Below are 17,969 nucleotides of genomic sequence, written 5' to 3' on the forward strand. Positions count from 1 at the left end.
AAAGAAATTAATTGGCCAACTAAAAATATATAGAAAAAATGAGCCGGGCATGGTGGCGCATGCCTGTAGTCCCAGCTACTCGGGAGGCTGAGGCAGGAGGATCGCTTGAGCCCAGGAGTTCGAGGTTGCTGTGAGCTAGGCTGACGCCACGGCACTTTAGCCCGGGCAACAGAGTGAGACTGTCTCAAAAAAAGAAAAAAATAGATAAAAAAAAATAAAGATAACTCTATGCTCCAAAATAAACAAACCAAAAATACTTAGAACAGCGGTACTGTTCTGTGTTTTTGCAGGTCTCTGATGTCTAGCTAATTAGAAGAGAGCTGGGTCCCCAACCCTGCCTCTGCTTGCAGTCTCTCTGATAGGCTGTTTTGTGTCAAGTATACGCAGAACAGCAGCCCCACACTGGGGTACAGCTGCAAAACGTGACAACCTCGCAGAGACCCTTTGGCTCTTGGGGACTCTCAGCAGTCCTCAGGCCACACTTTGGGAACCTGTGGGGTGAGGATTAAAGGAGTAATATTTATAAACCACTTAGAAGAATGCTTACTTAGCACGCAGTAAGTACTCCATAGTTCTTAAAATGTGAAGCAAATACTCAATACACTTTAACTTTTTTTTTGAATTGTAATCAATATATGCAAGTTTGGGGTGTGCTGTAAGGCTACACGGCCTTAAGATTTCTGCTCCGAGGGGCTGACAGTGAGATGGCGCGGGCATGTGCAACCACACGATAAACTCAGGGCGCTGAGAGCGATTTTCACGGGGACGCGGACTGTGGGGTTTGCGGAGGGTCCCTGACTCAGGGGTGAGGGGACAGGAGGGTGCACGGGGGCGTGGGTTGGGGGAGGGCTCTCCTGGGGTGGGATGGGGTCTGAGGGACACGTGGATTTGGCCAGTCCAAAAGGACAGGGGGCGTGGGGTAAGGACATCGGTGGTGCTGAGATGGTGTTTATGTCACGAGAGCCGCTCAGGGACGTGGCTCGGCGGGCGGGGAGCCGGCGGCTTTGGGGACAGAGAACTCTCAGACCGGCGCGCCCCTCGCCCGGCGCCTGTGCCCGAGCGCAGGCCCGCCGGGTGACCCGGGCGGCGGGGAGGGTCCGCGGGCGGGGTGCGCCGCTTTGTCCCCAGGATGAGCCCCAACCCGGAGTCCGCCCAGGCCCCCTCCGTCCCCCCTCAAGGCAGGGGCCGCGAACTGCCCGGCGAGACAAGCGCCCCTCCCCGGCCCTCCCCTCCGGGCCCGCCGCGACCTCCCCCGCGGGGGGCGGGGAGCAGCCGGCACCGGCGGGAGGGGCGCGTCCGGGGTCCGGGGTGGGGGCGGGGAGCAGCTGCGAGCCGCGGGGCCGGTGGGGACCGCGGGGCGCCCCCGGGCGGCGGGCGCGCCCCTCGCCAGGCCGGGATCGGGGCGGGGCGCTCGGCATCCCGCGGGGGGAGCGGCCGCCCGGCCTCGCCGCCGTCGCCAAAGTTTCCCGGCGGAGCCCGGGCCGCCCTTCCTCCCCGGCCCGGCGCCCGCGGGCGAGAACTGCTGCCGCGCGCCGCGGGCCCGGCCGGCGAGCCCCCGCGCCTCCATTGCGCCCAACTCGGCTTCCCAACTTGGGAGGCGCCGCGGGCCTGCGCACGCGCGCGCCTTCCTCGCCTCCTCCTCCTCGTCCCCTCCCCTCCCCCACTCGGGAGCAGGCTCGGGCCGAGCCGGGCGCCCAGACCCGCCGCCCGGCGCGCCGCCCTCGCCCCCGCCCGCGCGCCCGCCCATGCCGCCGCCCGCCGCCCCGGCGCGCCCTCGCCCGCGGGCAGGCTGAGCGCGGCGCCCGCGGCGCCCGGGTGGGCCCGGCCCGCGCTGCCCTCGACAGCCGCAAGTTTGGGAGTTGCACTAGTTTGCGGGGTGCGCGAGAGGCCGGCAGCGCCGCCATGGACGAGGAGCGGGGGTCGGCGCTGGCGGCCGAGTCGGCGCTGGAGAAGAACGTGGCCGAGCTGACCGTCACGGACGTGTACGCCATCGCGTCGCTCGTGGGCCAGGAGTTCGAGCGGGTCATCGACCAGCACGGCTTCGAGGCCATCGCGCGCCTCGTGCCCAAGGTCGTGCGCGTCCTGGAGATCCTGGAGGTGCTGGTCAGCCGCCACCACGTCGCGCCCGAGCTGGACGAGCTGCGCCTGGAGCTGGACCGCCTGCGCCTGGAGAGGATGGACCGCATCGAGAAGGAGCGCAAGCATCGGAAGGTGGGCAGCAGCCTCAGTCTGCCCGTCCGGGCAGTGGGGCCGCTGGGACGCAAGGGCCCTTCAGCTTTGGGCCGCTGTGGGTGCGCACACGTGTAGGCAGGGACAGACAAGAGGGGACTGGACTGGGTGAGGGAGGGAGGCCCTTGGCATATACCACCTGAGAGATTCAGAGCAGGTCTCTGGAGTCAGACCTGAGTTCCAGTCCCACCTGTACCATTTAGTAGCTGTGTGACATTGGGTAAGTGACTTAACCTCTCTGTGCTTTATGCCCTCACCTGTCAAATGGTGATCATCTTATAAGAATGAAATGGGATGACATAGGTTAAGTGCTTGGATATTACTATTCTTTTCCAGAAATGAAATGAGCCCCCTGCCCTTCAGTGAGACCCAAGAAGATGTGACACCAGGCTCCCTTCTCCCCCACCCCAAACCCCGCCAGAGCAAGGGGAATGTGACATGCAGCCAGTGAGCTTACACTGAGCCCAGTCTCTAAGTTCATGTTTGTAACTTTCTTCCTGGGGTCCCCCTAGTTGATTAACCTGTGCCCTGTGCTTTCCCCTCCTTGATTTTATCTGGAATCCTCACAGGACTCGGGAGGTAGGAATTATCTTCCTTTCACAGATGAGGAAACTGAGGGAAGAGTCCGGAGGGATTTGTCCCAAGTTAGTGGTGATAGGGTCCCAGCCCCAGTGTCTCCTCCCCGCGCCATTTGAACCCGGGCAAGGGGGTTATCTGAGGCAGTTGGGAGGCTAAGCCTCTCCCCTGGGCATAGGAATCTGCCTGAATCAGGGCCTCCCCCTGGGCGGGGAGTCCAGAGGAGGTTCCTGGAGAAGAGGAAGTGGGAGACTTGTGGTTTCCTGCCCTAACCTCGGCCCAGGGATGCTCCCGGCAGGGCCTTCAGACTGAGAATGGGAGGAAACACCTTTCCTTGAGAGATTGGGGTGCCTGAGCCGTCTCTGGCTTGCTGTGTGGCCTCAGGAAATAAAACTGGCCTCTCTGGACCTGGCTGGCAGGCCATCACCTATTGTGTACTTTGATGATCTGTGTGTTTTCAGGGAGAATGGCCAAAGCTGGGCCTGCAGCCTTAACCTGAGGGCAGATGGTGGGTGGTTAACAGCTCTTTTGCCAGGTTTCAATGTGTGTATCCCTTAGGTCTCTATGCCCTGGGGTCAGGAAGGAAACTCCCTGGAGTTGGGCAGCATTTCCAAGGTCATGGTGGGAGCTTGACAATGCTTCAGTCTGGTAATTAAAGGTTCCTAGGAGCAAGGGCTTTGGAGCTAGACAGCCTGGTTTCAAACCCCACCATTTGTGGACTGTGTGATCTTGGGCAAATTGCACAGCCTCTCTGTGCCTCAGTTTCCTCAGCTGTAAAATAGGGTACTAACAGTACGTACCTTATAGAATTGTGGTGAGGATTAATGGAATTAATATATACAAAGTGCTCAGGACAGAGCCTGCCCATAGCAAGGACTTTACAAATGTTAACTATTATTTTGAGGCCTAGAGATACTTTAACTGAGGTGCTCACAGGCTGGTCCTGGGGAGCCATGGCCACCCCAGACATCCCTCCTCCTACCCCAGATGCCTCCATCTCTCCTAGAGGGTCGAGGAGGGAAGGGACGTTTGGCATTCTCCCATGTGGCGGCTGCTTCTTAATAGGGACGAAGGGGCTTGAGCCAGGTCACACAGGAGTCCTGGCACCTACACCTGCCCCCACCCCCTGTCTCTCTAGCTCTGCCTGGGCTGGGAGACACCCTCGTGGCTTTGGGCTGCTAGGCCTAAAGCGGACGGAATTCTCAGCCAGCTGCACTTGTTGCGTCTGGAACACCATCAGCTAGGAAGTAAACAGCCAGTGCTCAGGGCCAGGGCTTGTTTATAAACATCAGCAATGACCTCTCATAAATCTGAGGACAGAGTCCTCCTCTCCCACCCCAGCCCCAGCCCCTTTGCTTTGCATTCTTGGGAAAGAGGAGGGACTCAATCTGACTTTTATTTATTTATTCTTCCTGCAGCCTCAAAGGCTCTTCAAGGTGATATTTCCACAAAAATCTTCTTAGCATGTCCTTGGTCTTGTCTGTCTGCCTGCCCCTCCCCTTCCTTCCTTCTTCCCCCCTCCCTCCCTTTCTCTTTTAACAAAGAAGGCTCCGGTAAAGCACACACCCTCTCTTCCACCTACACCCCCTCCCGGTAGACCCCCACTCAGTCGCTTCGACTCATCACTTAGACACAGGCCACCGTCCTGTCACGTTCTATCTCGTCACTCAATCTGCAGCCCCGTTGACGGGCCACAGAGTGCCGAGTGCCATCCCCGGTGACATGGGCTACATGGAGAAAAGCAAAGCCACACTCGTGTCAGGCCGCGGGCGGGTAGCAGGCTTTCGAAAGCAGCGGCTGGGCTGATACAATTGCAGATAACATGAACAGCCTACGGTCACTCACTCAGCAGATCTATTTATTGAGCACCTCCTGTGTGCCAGACACTGTTGTGGGCACTGGGGAGACAGCAGTGACCATGACAGATGAGGTCTTGGCCCCCCACGGGCCTGACCTTTTAGTGCAGTGCCAGCCCATAGACATATCATGTGGCTTGCCATGTTAATAATAAGAAATAATGTGAGATTAATGTTAATATATCTTATAGAATCCAGTATATCTGAGATATTTTTGTTTCAACATGTAATCGGCGTAAAACATTATTATTCAGATATTTTGCATTCTTTTCTTCCTACCACATCTTCAAGATCTGGTGCATATTTCACCCTTACCCTGTGTCCCCACTTAGACCAGCCACATTTCAGGTGCTCAAACAGCCACGTGTGGTTAGCGGCTCCTCTATGGGCTGGTGCAATTCTAGCATAAGGAGATAGATTTTTTTTTAATCGGTTTATAAGTGCCATGGAGAAAATAATAAAACAGGGAGATTAAGACTAGAGTGGTGGTCTGATAGATGGGGCAGTCAGGAAGGCTTCCCTGGGGAGGTGACATCTGAGCTCAGGTCCAGATGAAGTATGGAAACCAGCCACGGAGAGATCCGGGGGGAGGGGCATTCTAGGCAGAAGGCGTGGTCCCAAGTGATCCTCTAGCCTCAGCCTTCAGAGTAGCTGGGACTACAGGTGCATACCACCACACCTGGCTATATTTTATTTTTTGTAGAGATGGGGTTTTCTCTGTGTTGCCCAGGCTGGTCTCAAACTCCTGGCCTCAGGCGATCCTCCCATCTCAGCCTTGGCCTCCCAGAGTGCTGGGATCACAGGCGTGAGCCACCCTGCAAGGCTTAGTCTGGATACGTGTGGATACAGTGTCACGGAGGATCGTGGAGGCATGTGGATAATATCAGTACGAGTAACACTGGATAAAGTTCTGGAGGTCAGAAGTCACAAATGGGTCTCACTGGGTTAAAAATCAAGGTGTCAAGGAGACACCATTCCTTCGGAATGCTCTAGAGGAGAACCCATTTCCTTGCCTTTTCCAGCTTTGGGAGCCTGTCTGCATTCCTTGGCTTGGGGACCCTTCCTCCATCTTCAAAGCCAGTGTTCTGCTGGCCGCCCCCTGCCCTTCACCTCCCCTGGTGACCTCGCGCCAGCTGTCTGCACACTTGGTTGTCACTCCTCTTTTCCCCAGTGCGGCAGGCTTCCTCACAGAGGAGGTGGGATCTAAGAACTTATTTAGACGATGGCCAGACGTGATGCTGAGTGTCCGGCCACCTGGCGGGCTTGTGGCGGATTGTAGGAGGAACAGGGATTAGTACACACATGGCCATTAGCACTTCCTGGGTGGCAGGCATATTCCAGATGCTTTATATGTAGTGACCATTGATCCTCACAGCAGCCCTCCGAGGGAGATAACACACTTCTTTCCTCGTTTCCGGGGCGCCCGAAGGCTGAGTAACTTGCCCAAGGCCAGCTAGTCAGTGGCAGAGACAGGGCTGAAACTTGGGCCAACAGGTGCCAGCATCCACGCCTCACCCCGCTGTTTTATCCAGGCAATGGCAGTGCTGCTTTGCGAACTAGTTTACAGTTGTACAAGAGACTTCTTCTTTTTAGGTAACAGCTTTAGTGAGTATGATTCAGATACCATATAACATGTCGTTTGAAGGCTACACTTCAATGATGTTTAGTATATTCAGAGAGCTGTACAACCATCACCACAATCAATTTTAGAACATTTTCATTATCCCAAAAAGAAAATTTATACCCAATAACAGTCAATCCTCATTTACCCCAGCACTCTGGCTCTAGACAACCTTCAGTCTGCTCTCTCTCTGTGGGTTTACCTATATTGGACATTTCATATAAATGGGATCATACAATATATGGCCTTTGTGGCTCCTTTATTTCTCTTTTTTTTTTTTTTTTTGGAGACAGTGTCTCACTCTGTTACCCCAGTTCAAGTGCAGTGGCATCATCACAGTTTACTGCAGGCTCAAACTCCTGTGCTCAAGTGATCCTCCTGCCTCTGCCTCCCAAGTAGCTGGGACCACAAAAAATAGTCCCAGTGTGCACCACCATGGCCAGCTAATTTTTCTATTTTTAGTAGAGACCGGGTCTTGCTCTTGCTCAGGCTGGCGTCAAACTCCTAATCTCAAGAAATCCTCCTGCTTTGGCCTCTCAGAGTGCTGGGATTATAGGCGCCAGCCACCATAGCTGGCCTGGCTTCTTTTCGTAGCATATTTTCAAGGTTTCTCCATGTTGTAGCATGTGTCAGAATGTCATTCTTCTTTATGGCTGAGTATTATTCCATCAATTGGACAGACGATGTTTTATTTGCCCATTCTTCAGTTGATGGATATTCGGGTTGTTTCTACCTTTTGGCTACTATGAATAATGCCGCTACAGACATTCACATACACACATGTTTGTGTGGACATATGCTTTTGTATCTCTTGGGCAGATCTTAATAGTGGAATTGCTGGGCTCGGGGGGGGGGGGGATTCTTTTTTTTTTCTTTTTGAGACAGAGTCTCGCTTTGTTGCGCAGGCTAGAGTGAGTGCCGTGGCGTCAGCCTAGCTCACAGCAACCTCAAACTCCTGGGCTCAAGCGATCCTCCTGCCTCAGCCTCCCGAGTAGCTGGGACTACAGGCATGCGCCAGCATGCCCGGCTCATTTTTTCTATATATATTAGTTGGCCAATTAATTTCTTTCTATTTATAGTAGAGACAGCGTCTCGCTCTTGCTCAGGCTGGTTTTGAACTCCTGACCTCGAGCGATCCGCCCGTCTCGGCCTCCCAGAGTGCTAGGATTATAGGCGTGAGCCACGGCGCCCGGCCTCTGGGCGGACTCTTTAACATTTTGAGGAATCAGACTGTTTTCCAACATAGCTGTACCATTTTACCTTCTACCAGCAGTGTAGGAGAGTTCTAATTTCTTCATATTCTTGTGAGCACTTGTTGCTTTGATTCCAGACATCCACAAAATAATTGCACTAGACTGATCTTATTTATCCTCACATCCACCTTGTGAGCCTTTATGTTTTGGCTCCCAGAATGAGGGAAACTGAGGCTCGGAGTGGTTAAGTGTTGCTTAAGACCCCTTGGAGCGATGCCCGTATCCGATAGCTAAGGAGCGCTGGGGCAGGACGGCCCTGTCGGCCTGGACGGGCCCAGGATCTTTGAAGCCTCTCTCTCCCTTGGAGAAGCAGGCGTGCCCTGATTGTCCAAAGCTCAGGGGCATGGCCTCCCCAGAGGTGGCTGGGAACGTTAGGGGCCCCGCAGGCTGCGGCTGCTCAGCGACACTCAGAGCCAGCCTTGTGCTCGGCCTTGGCGCGGTTCTATCCGGGCCCGTCCTAGCAGCAGAAATGCAGGCCTGGCCCCGGGAGGCACCTTCTCTTCCTTGCAGAGGTGCCGCAAAGGGCTGGCGGTGGCCTTGCCTGCCCACCTGCCCGACGCCTGGTTCTCATGGGGATGGGGCAGCCCAAGCGGCCCTGGACAGGCCGTGACCCCACCGCGTGCCCGGCCTTGGCAGGAGCTGGAGCTGGTGGAGGACGTGTGGCGCGGGGAGGCGCAGGACCTCCTCTCCCAGATAGCGCAGCTGCAGGAGGAGAACAAGCAGCTCATGACCAACCTGTCCCACAAGGACGTCAGCTTCTCCGAGGAGGAGTTCCAGAAGCACGAAGGTAAGAGGGGTGGGCTCAGGGTGTGAGCAGAGGGCTGTTCCTGTCGTCGTCGTCACCATCATGTTCCCTGAACGTGCCCGCGGTGCTTTCTGATGTCCAAAGCCTTTGGGCTCCTGTCGTCGTGTTGATTTATACCATAACCCTGCCTCGGTTTACAGATGGTGACACAGAGGTTCGTTGCACACTGTTACAGACCCCCCTGTGTTTGTCGGGCTCCTGTCTCGGCCCTGGAATACACACGAGACACGACGGAGACCCTCCCCGCATGCAGAGGAGATGGGGTGATAAACATGTAAACAAATAAACAGATGGCATAGCTCCAGGTGGCCACCTGTGCTGTGGGAGAGCTGTCACAGGGGATCTGAGAGAAAGCGACTTGCTAGGGGGCATCTTTTTTTTTTTTTAATTAAAAAATATTTTTTTTAGAGACAGGGTCTCACTCTGTTGCCCAGGCTGGAGTGCAGTGGTGCCATCATAGCTCATTGCAGCCTTGAACTCCTGGGCTCAAGAGATCCTCCTGCCTCGGCCTCTAAAGTAGCTGGGACTATAGGCATGCGCCACCACACCCAGCTAATTTTTTATTTTATTTTATTTTTATTTTTATTTTTTTTATTTTTTATTTTTTTTAGACAGAGTCTCACTTTGTTGCTCAGGCTAGAGTGAGTGCCGTGGCGTCAGCCTGGCTCACAGCAACCTCAATCTCCGGGGCTCAGCGATCCTACTGCCTCAGCCTCCCGAGTAGCTGGGACTACAGGCATACGCCACCATGCCCGGCTAATTTTTTGTATATATATTTTTAGTTGGTCAATTAATTTCTTTCTATTTTTTTGGTAGAGACGGGGTCTCGCTCAGGCTGGTTTCGAACTCCTGACCTTGAGCAATCCGCCCGCCTCGGCCTCCCAAAGTGCTAGGATTACAGGCGTGAGCCACCACGCCCGGCCTTATTTTATTTTATTTTATTTTTATAGGAGGGGTTGGGTCCCCCTCCATTGCCCAGGCTGGTCTTGAACTCCTGGCCTCTAGTGACATCCTCCTACCTTGGACTCCCAAAGTGTGAGGAGGACAGGCATGAGCCAGTGTGCCCTACTGGGGCATCTTTACATCAGGTCATCTCTGACTGCCTGGGTCCAAATCTCAGCTCAGCTAGATCCCCGCAAGGGGATCTTAGCAAGATGATTTACTTTTCCATAAATCAGCTTCTTCAACTGTAAAATGTGGATATTATTATGAGGATTAAATGAGTTAATATATGGTAAAGTATTTAGCACATGGTAAGCACTAGATAGATATTTGCCATCATTTGTTTTGTATCAGCTTCATTGGGATATTATTCACGTACCATACAATTCACCATTTAAAGCGTACAGTTCATCCAGCCTGGGCAACATAGCGAGACCCCATTCTACAAAAAAATAAGAAAAACGAGCCAGGCACTCACCCATAGTGGCACTCACCCATAGTCCCAGCTACTCAGAAAGCTGAGGCAGGAGGATCACTTAAGCCCAGGAGGTTGCAGTGAGCTATGATTATAGCACTATGCTCCGGCTTGGGTAACAGAGATCTTGTCTAAAAAAAAAAAAATTGTACAATTCAGTGGTTTTTAGTCTATTCACAGAGTTGTGCAACCATCACCACAATTTTAGAACATTTTCATCACCTTACAAAGAAACATCATGCCCTCTTTGCCCTAAGCTGTAAGAACCTGCTGATCTACTCTGTGTCTGCGAATTTGTCTTTTCTGGACATTGCCTGTAAATGGAATCATACACTATTCGGTCTTTTGTGTGTGGCTTCTTTTACTTAGCGTCATGTTTTCGAGGTCCACGGATGCCGCAACATGGCTCAGTGCCTCGCTGCCTTCTGTGCCTGCATTACGCTCCATCCTGTAGAGAGCCCGCATGTTGCTTATCTGTTCATCCGTCAATGGGCTCATGGGGTGTGTCCACCTTTGGGCTGTTGCGAACAGTGCTGCTGCGCACATTTGTGCCCAGGCTTTGCGTGGACGCGTGCTTTCAGTTCTTTGGGGTATGTAACTAGGAGTGGAATTGCTGGGTCATATGGAAATGGTGTTGAACTTTGGGCATTTCTGCAGGGCACCCGGAGGCCCTGGGGGTGACCTGGGATTCCTGGCCTGTCCCACTAAGGCCCAAAGACCGCAGGGACATGCAGGCCACAGACCTTAGAGCTCTGAGCTGCTTGCTTGGCACACCACTCGTCCTGCATGTGGGAAGCTTTGCTTTGCTTTCACAGCTGCCGGATCCCTGCTGGGCTCGTCATGAAACAGCCTACACGCACGTGACTTAAGATGCACTTCAGCAGTGTCTAGTGTGGGTCTGGCTCCTGAAGGGTTAGCTCAGGAGGCCACTTGGCAGCAGCCCCCACCGGAGTGGAGAGCCCGGGCAGATGCCAGGCGTGCCTTTCACGGTTATTTTTATTTTGCATGGGAAACCATGGGAACACAAGGACAAAAGCATCTCTTCCACCTGCTAGGGGAACAGACATTGGGCAGACGAGGAGGTCCCTGGGAGAAGGGGGAGCCCGTGAAGTTGTGACCGTGTGGCAGGTGCCACATGAAGAAAGCGCTGGGCAGGGGCCTATGGGTAGACTGAGGATGTAGAGGAGCAGTCGTCTGAGTCCTGTGCAGGGGAGTGCGGTGGGGAGCTCAGAGGAGCCGGCCCTGCATGGAACAGTGTGGCTTTCTCAACAGTTAACACCGGTCGCTGTGCTCAGAGTCACCCTGGCAGTTTCCCGTATTTCAGCTCCTGGAAATCCCTAGATTAAAAAGCACTTCCCTGCCCCCTTGTTTTTGGAAGTGCATCTTGTCAGCTGGAGGGCAACCTATGAAAACTACTTGTTAGCACACGCAGGGATGAATCACGGTGTCCGAGCCATCGCTCTGGGGAGATGGGGCGCGAGATAGGCTCGAGGGTCTGGAAAAAACACCTTGGGCTCTGGTGAGGCGACTTAGTCACCAGGGAGGAGGGAAACTGGCCACATGGTCATTTTCTGAAGGGCAGCACAGAACAGCATTGTGCATTAGAGACAGAAGTAATTGTAATGTTTCTGGTTGGCACATTAGAAAAAGTAAAAAGAAACAGTTGAAAGTAATTTCCATAATATATTTTACATAACCCAGTAGATCCAAAATAGTAAATATCCTTGCAACATGTAATCAATATGCAAATTATCAATGGGCTATTTTGTATTCTTTTTTCATATTAAGTCTTTTCATGTCATATTCAATCTTTGAAATCTAGTGGGATATATATATATATATATGTAGTTATTTTTTCACTGTGAAAATACACCTTACATATTACATAAAATTTATCACCTTGACCTTTTTTTATTTTTTGAGGCAGTCTCACTCTGTCCCTCCTGCTAGAGTGCCGTGGGGTCATCATAGCTCACAGCAACCTCCAACTCCTGGGCTCAAGGGATCTTCCTGCCTCAGCCTCCCGAGTAGCTGGGACTACAGGCATGCGCCACCATGCCCGGCTCATTTTTTCTATTTTTAGTAGAGACAGGGTCTCACTCTTGCTCAGGCTGGTCTTGAACTCCTGAGCTCAAGTGATCCTCCCGCCTCGGCCTCCCAGAGTGCTGGGATTGCAGGCGTGAGCCACCGCGCCTAACATCGTCTGTGAGATAAAAGAACGTAAAGACACTTAGTGACTGTGAAGAGTGCTGGGAATATAAGGAATGGGGGGCGAGGGGTCGGGTCAGAGAGACGCTAACGGGGGGGGGGTGGGAGCTGGGGGCTGCTCTGGCGTGGTCAGAGGAGGGAAGACCTCTGTGAAGAGGTGACATTTGAGCCAGCCATGGGGAGGTGAGAAGCGGGCAGAGGCCTTGAGTGGGTAATGAGCTTGGAGGGGCCCAGGAGCAGAGAGAGCAGGCGCTGGGTGGGTGAAGGGGCAGTGGGGGCCGAAGAGGGTGAGGCTGGGGGCCACTAAGACTTCAGTTTCGTTCTCGGTGGGAAGCTGCGGGCAATTTTAGTGTGTGTGTGTGTGGGGTGGGTTCACCTGCTGGTCCCACCTGCCCCACCCCAGGCATGTCAGAGCGGGAGCGGCAGGTGATGAAAAAGCTGAAGGAGGTGGTGGACAAGCAGCGTGACGAGATCCGTGCCAAGGACAGGGAGCTCGGCCTGAAAAATGAGGACGTCGAGGCTGTAAGTGATGTGCCCTTAACCTGCGTCCACCCTCCAGTAGGTACCAGCAAGAGACTGGATCCTCCACTCAGGGGGTTGCTGCCCCCTCAGTCTCGTTCTTTGGGCTCCATGGGGTGGGGGATCCTGCCTATGGCTTGGGGGGCCCAAACTTGAAACACAGCCAGGGACGTCCTGAGGCCCCATCAGCCTTTGCTCTGACCTGCCTCCCGTCATGGCCTCTGAGCGACTTAGCAGGGGCCCAGCTGCCCCAGGAACGCATACATTGTCTCTGCCTGGATTAGGAAAAGCTGCCCCTTTCTCAACGCATGTTACCTCCATCTGTCAGGAAACCGTCATACTATATTAATTTTAACAAGACACTTATCTTCCATCTGCCATAAAATTCTCATAGTAAATATACAAATTGCCCATCTCTGGTATCAATAGTTACAAGAATATGAACAAGTTTCAAACAAAGATGTCCACGGTATAAATGGCACACCTGTAGATGGTTTGCCCTTGTGTAGTGCGCAGCCTGAGCCACGGCAGGTGGCAGCCCCACACAATGGCCTCCCTGTCTCTACAGCTGCAGCAGCAACAGACACGGCTGATGAAGATCAACCATGACCTTCGGCACCGCGTCACAGTGGTGGAGGCCCAAGGGAAGGCCTTGATCGAACAGAAGGTGGAGCTGGAAGCAGATCTGCAGACCAAGGAGCAAGAGATGGGCAACCTGCGGTCAGAGCTCGGGAAGCTGCGAGAGAGGCTGCAGGGCGAGCTCAGCCAGAACGGGGAGGAGGAGCCCGAGGTGGGTGCTAGGGCGGGTGTGGAGGGGCTCTGGGAGGCTGGGGGCTGGCTCCAGGCAAGGTTGCCTTGTGTTCCCTGGTATCAAAATGGGAGAGAGAACCAGCTACTGCCCGAAGACACATAGCTGGGTAAAGGCAGAACTGCACCTGGAACATTCTGGCCTGGGGCATTCCACCTAGCGATGGCTCCTGGGCACCTGCCATTCATGCATTCATTCATGCATTCATTCATGCATTCATTCCAATGATTGTTGACCGTGTGGCAGGCACAGAGGATAAAATGGTGAGCTAAATACAGACCCAGTCCCTGTCCACAAGGGGCTTACAGTTTAGAGTGGCAGACGCGTCAGTCCAGACGTTAGTCGGTAATCACACACTACTGTATGACCCAGCAAATCCACTCCTGGGCATATACCCAAAAGAATTAAAAACAGCTATTGAAACAAAAGTTTTTACACCAGCATGCATAGCAACAGTGTTCACAGTAGCCAAAAGGTGGAAACAACCCACATGTCCGTCAGCTGAAGAAGGGATAAACATAATGTGGTCTAGCCACACGGTGGAATATCATGCAGCCATAAAAGGAATGGAGCGCTGGTTTGTGCCACAGTACAAATGAACCCCGAAAACATGATGCTACGAGAGATAAGCCAGTCACCAAAGGCCACATGGAGTAAGAGTCCAATTTTATGAAATGTCCAAAACAGGCAAATCCACAGGGACAGAAAGTCGATTGGTGGGGGAAGGGAGGACTGGGGGAGTAACTGCGAATGGGTATGGGGTTTCTTTTGGGGGTGATGGAAACGTTCTGGAAGTAGATAGTGGTGATGGTTGCCTAACAGTGCGAATGTACAGCTGCGTGGATGGAACTGGCCACCATAGCTGCAGCGAAAATCCAGGGAGGCCCAGGGCTGTGAGGTGGCACCAGAGGTGTCTGTGCATAAATGTGCCCCAGAGTGTGGCAGGAACACAGGCCGAGGCAGTTATTCCTTAGGGGATGGCGATGTGGGGTTTCGTGGAAGAGCTAGTCATTGGCCTGGGTGTCGGTGTTGTTAATGCCAGGACTGATAGGGAGAAATGTGGAAAATGGACCTGCTGCTTCAGAAAAGTATATTGAACTGTTAGGGAGATGCTCAGGGCTTGCTTTTTCTTCCAACAAATACGTATTAATTTCTAAGGTTTGTAGACACTGTGCTAGTAACCTGGGTCACAGGTAGGGGGAGGTAAGACAGACAAGCTCACAGGGGGGTTCAAGTCCCAGCACCCATTAAACGTCCTGTGAATTCAGGCCAGTCACTTCTAGGTTTTCTGCAGCAACCTGGGATACACACGAAGGTAAGGGAGAGAAGTCTTAAAGGGGAGAGGTTAGGGCCTGCTTTTGGCTAGAAGTGATGTAAACCTAAATTAAAATGGCTTAAGGGAGAGAAGAAAGGAATTTATTGGCTTTGTAACCAAAAGCTTTGAGTTAGAGATGGCTCCAGGTATAGGTGGTTCCAGGTGCCCAAATGATGCTGTCTGGAATATGATTCAGACCTTCTCTTGGCTTTGCTTTCTTCCGTGGTGTTGTCACTCTCAGGCAGGCTCTTGCCTTACAGTGGTTCCTGGTACTCAGCCAGCGTCGCAACCCCAGTGGAAAGAAACTGCCTCTTCCCCAAGAGTCCCAGCAGAAGTCGGAGGGAATGCTCTCCTTGGCCCATCACTGAACCAGCTGTTGTGGCCTGATGTCTAGAATACGCATGCTGTCCGCTCCGAGTCACATGGCTGCCCCTGGTGGTTGCCAGCACAAGCCACATGGACTGGAAGTGGGGCGTGGTCTTTCCCCAGAGGACAATCATAGTGACTAGGCCCAGAGGAGTGTGGGGATGGGTGCGGGCCAGGCAGAGACAACAGCTGCCAGAGCTCTGGGGCCGAGAGTGCCACCCAGAACTCTGAGCAGGGGAGGTCTGGGTCCATCCACAGGGTTTCAGCAGGTGGGAGCTAGGATCGGCTGAGTTTGGTGGAGGACAGTGTGAACAGGGGAGAGCTCAGGGCAGACGTGGTGGTCGGGAGCCCTTTGCAATTTGGCAGTGGGGCTGGGTGTGGTGGCTCACGCCTGTAATCCCAGCACTTTGGGAGGCCAAGGCAAGAGGATCTCTTTTTTTTTTTTTTGAGACAGAGTCTCCCTCTGTTGCCCAGGCTAGAGTGCTGTGGTGTCAGCCTAGCTCACAGCAACCTCCAACTCCTGGGCTCAAGCGATCCTCCTGCGTCAGCCTCCTGAGTAGCTGGGACTACAGGCATGCGCCACCATGCCCGGCTAATATTTTTTCCTATATATTTTTAGTTGTCCAGCTAATTTATTTCTATATTTTAGGAGAGACCGAGTCTCGCTCTTGCTCAGGCTGGTCTCAAACTCCTGACCTTGAGCAATCCTCCCGCCTTGGCCTCCCAGAGTGCTAGGATTACAGGCATGAGCCACCGCACCTGTCCCAGGAGGATCTCTTGAGACCAGGAGTTTGAGACCAGCCTCAGCAAAACCCCATCTTTAAAAAAAAAAAAAATTAAATATAGGAGTGGAATGGAGCGGAGGAGGCCAGTGCCAACAACAGAGCCACCAGGCCAACCTTGGGGAGGTTGCGCCCCATCTCCATGGTGTACCCCTTCCAGCCCTCAGGCCCCATGAGGGCTCAGGCCTGTCTCCTCCTGGCCAGGCAGGGCCTGGTCCAAACCTGGGTCTTGAGGACATCACCCCAGCCACAAGACTCCCAGCTCTGTTCCAGATCTCTTTAGCAATGAGCACAGGGACATTTCACATCTTGGCCTGACGGCCTGTTGGTTTCAGCTTCCCTTTCTGGCGGCCAAGGTCGTGGGGAAGAAACGGGAGTAAAGTCAGTTTGCAGTGATGGCCACCCTCGGGCTGCTTTGCAGCGTCTGTCCCCAGACCCAGGCTGGCTCTGCTTCCCTCCCTCGGAGCTGTGTGCAGTTCGGGATGCTTGTCAGTCACACGGGGACAGCAGGTGGTGGTGGCTTCACCACTGGCTACTATGTGGCCAGGGACCGTCCATCTCTTCGATGGTCAGTGTCCTCGTCTGATGAGTGAGGGGAATGACCTTGACCTGACTCAGGAGGTTCACTGGGTAGCACGGCTGGGGTGCAGGACTGTGAGGTTGGAGACAGGTGGAGGGGTGGGTGCAGGGCAGGGCTTGACGGCATCTGGACAGTCCTGTGGGAGGGGGAGGGTGTCCAGGGTTGTAATGAGGACACAGGCCGTTCCAGAAAGGGGGACAGCGAGAGCCAGACAGGAGCAGACGCAGCAAGTGGCTGGCAGGGGGGGTTTCATCCCAGGGCAGGAATCAGCGGGGGGCGGGGGGGAGATGGGAGCTAGGGAGGGATCCAGAGCTAGAGAGGAATCTTCTCATCATTGCCCCACGATCCCTTCTGAGCATTGGCACTGTCCTTTCAGTGTCATCTCCAGTAGACAGGGTTCTCTATTTTTATAACATCCTCATTAAGGTCTAATTCATACACCATACAATTCAGCCATTAAAGTACACAGCTCAGTGGTTTTTAGCTTATTCACTAAGTTGTGTGCTCATCGCCACTACCTAGAACATTTCTACTGCCCCAGAAAGAATCCCCTACTCATTAGCAGTCACGTCCCCCGCTCCCCCACCCCGGGCACTCTGTGGATGTGCCCGTTCTGGACGTTTCGTACCGGCGCAGTGCTGACATGTGGTCAGCCGGCTTCCCTCAGCACACTCTCTAGTTCCTCCCGCTCCTCGTATTTTAGTCAGAAGTTTTCCTGCCTTTCACAATTAGACATATAAATCCTTAAGAAAATGCAGTGGTGGCCGGGCGCGGTGGCTCACGCTTGTAATCCTAGCACTCTGGGAGGCCGAGGTGGGTGGATTGCTCGAGGCCAGGAGTTCGATACCATCCTGAGCAAGAGCGAGATCCCATCTCTACTATAAACAGAAAGAAATTAATTGGCTAACTAATATATATATAGAAAAAATTAGCCGGGCATGCTAATTTGTGGCGCATACCTTTAGTCCCAGCTACTTGGGAAGCTGAGGCAGGAGGATTGCTTGGGCCAGGAGTTTGAGGTTGCTGTGAGCTAGGCTGACGCCACGGCACTCACTCTAGCCTGGGCAACAAAGTGAGACTCTGTCTCAAAAAAAAAAAAAAAAAAAGAAAGTGCAGTGGGCTCCCTGTCTAAAAGGCTTTAAATAAACGCAGTAGGAAAACAGTAAAATTAATAACCATCTCCCAGATACCTCTGCCTTACGAGTTCTGATTTCTCAGCAGGTCTTTTTTACAAAGTGGGTTCTGCCCGTGTGGGAAGGCAGACAGGTGTGAGGGCTGCCAGGTAAGGTCGGTGTGAACACGGGCTGGATTCCTGCACGGTAGGGCAGCAGGTGCCGAGTGTGGCCGGAGCACAGCTGTCCCCCCTGCTGGGTCGGGGGCTGTGGGAGCAGAGGCCGCTTCGATGCGCCCAGGCAGCGAGGAACATTCCCAGGAGGCCAGGCCTCGGGATAGGCCTGGATCCATGATGTCACCACCCTCAGGCCTCTGGACGCGTCCCAGTGCTTGTTAGCTGGTCTCTTGGGCCTCCCTGGGAAGCAGCTGGGGCCTCAGGGTGTCTCCCTCAGGCGGCGCCCAGAGTGCCCCCAGGGACCAGCAAGCAACCCGAGGAAGGCCCCGGCTTATCTGGGATAACC

At 53.7% G+C, this 17,969-nt stretch overlaps 1 protein-coding gene across 5 annotated transcripts in view; it reads left to right on the forward strand.

Moving 5' to 3' along the window:
* The first annotated feature begins 1,748 nt into the window (after positions 1-1,748).
* The window catches only part of RILPL1 (Rab interacting lysosomal protein like 1), a 30,727-nt gene continuing 14,506 nt past the window's right edge, over positions 1,749-17,969 (forward strand). For 4 of the 5 annotated variants that reach the window (XR_012914233.1, XM_012782179.3, XM_012782175.3 and 1 more), the window contains exons 1-4: positions 1,749-2,211; positions 8,172-8,322; positions 12,369-12,487; positions 13,053-13,274. Coding sequence is in view for 4 of the 5 variants with exons in the window: in XM_012782179.3 (XP_012637633.1) it covers positions 1,903-2,211; positions 8,172-8,322; positions 12,369-12,487; positions 13,053-13,274 (801 nt within the window). In the remaining variant the exon portion in view is untranslated. The remainder of the gene's footprint in view (positions 2,212-8,171; positions 8,323-12,368; positions 12,488-13,052; positions 13,275-17,969) is intronic. The other variant, XM_012782174.3, reaches the window with a different exon arrangement.

Source organism: Microcebus murinus, chromosome 22 (genome assembly GCF_040939455.1).
Source record: "Microcebus murinus isolate Inina chromosome 22, M.murinus_Inina_mat1.0, whole genome shotgun sequence".
In the NCBI taxonomy this organism is placed as follows: Eukaryota; Metazoa; Chordata; class Mammalia; order Primates; family Cheirogaleidae; genus Microcebus; species Microcebus murinus.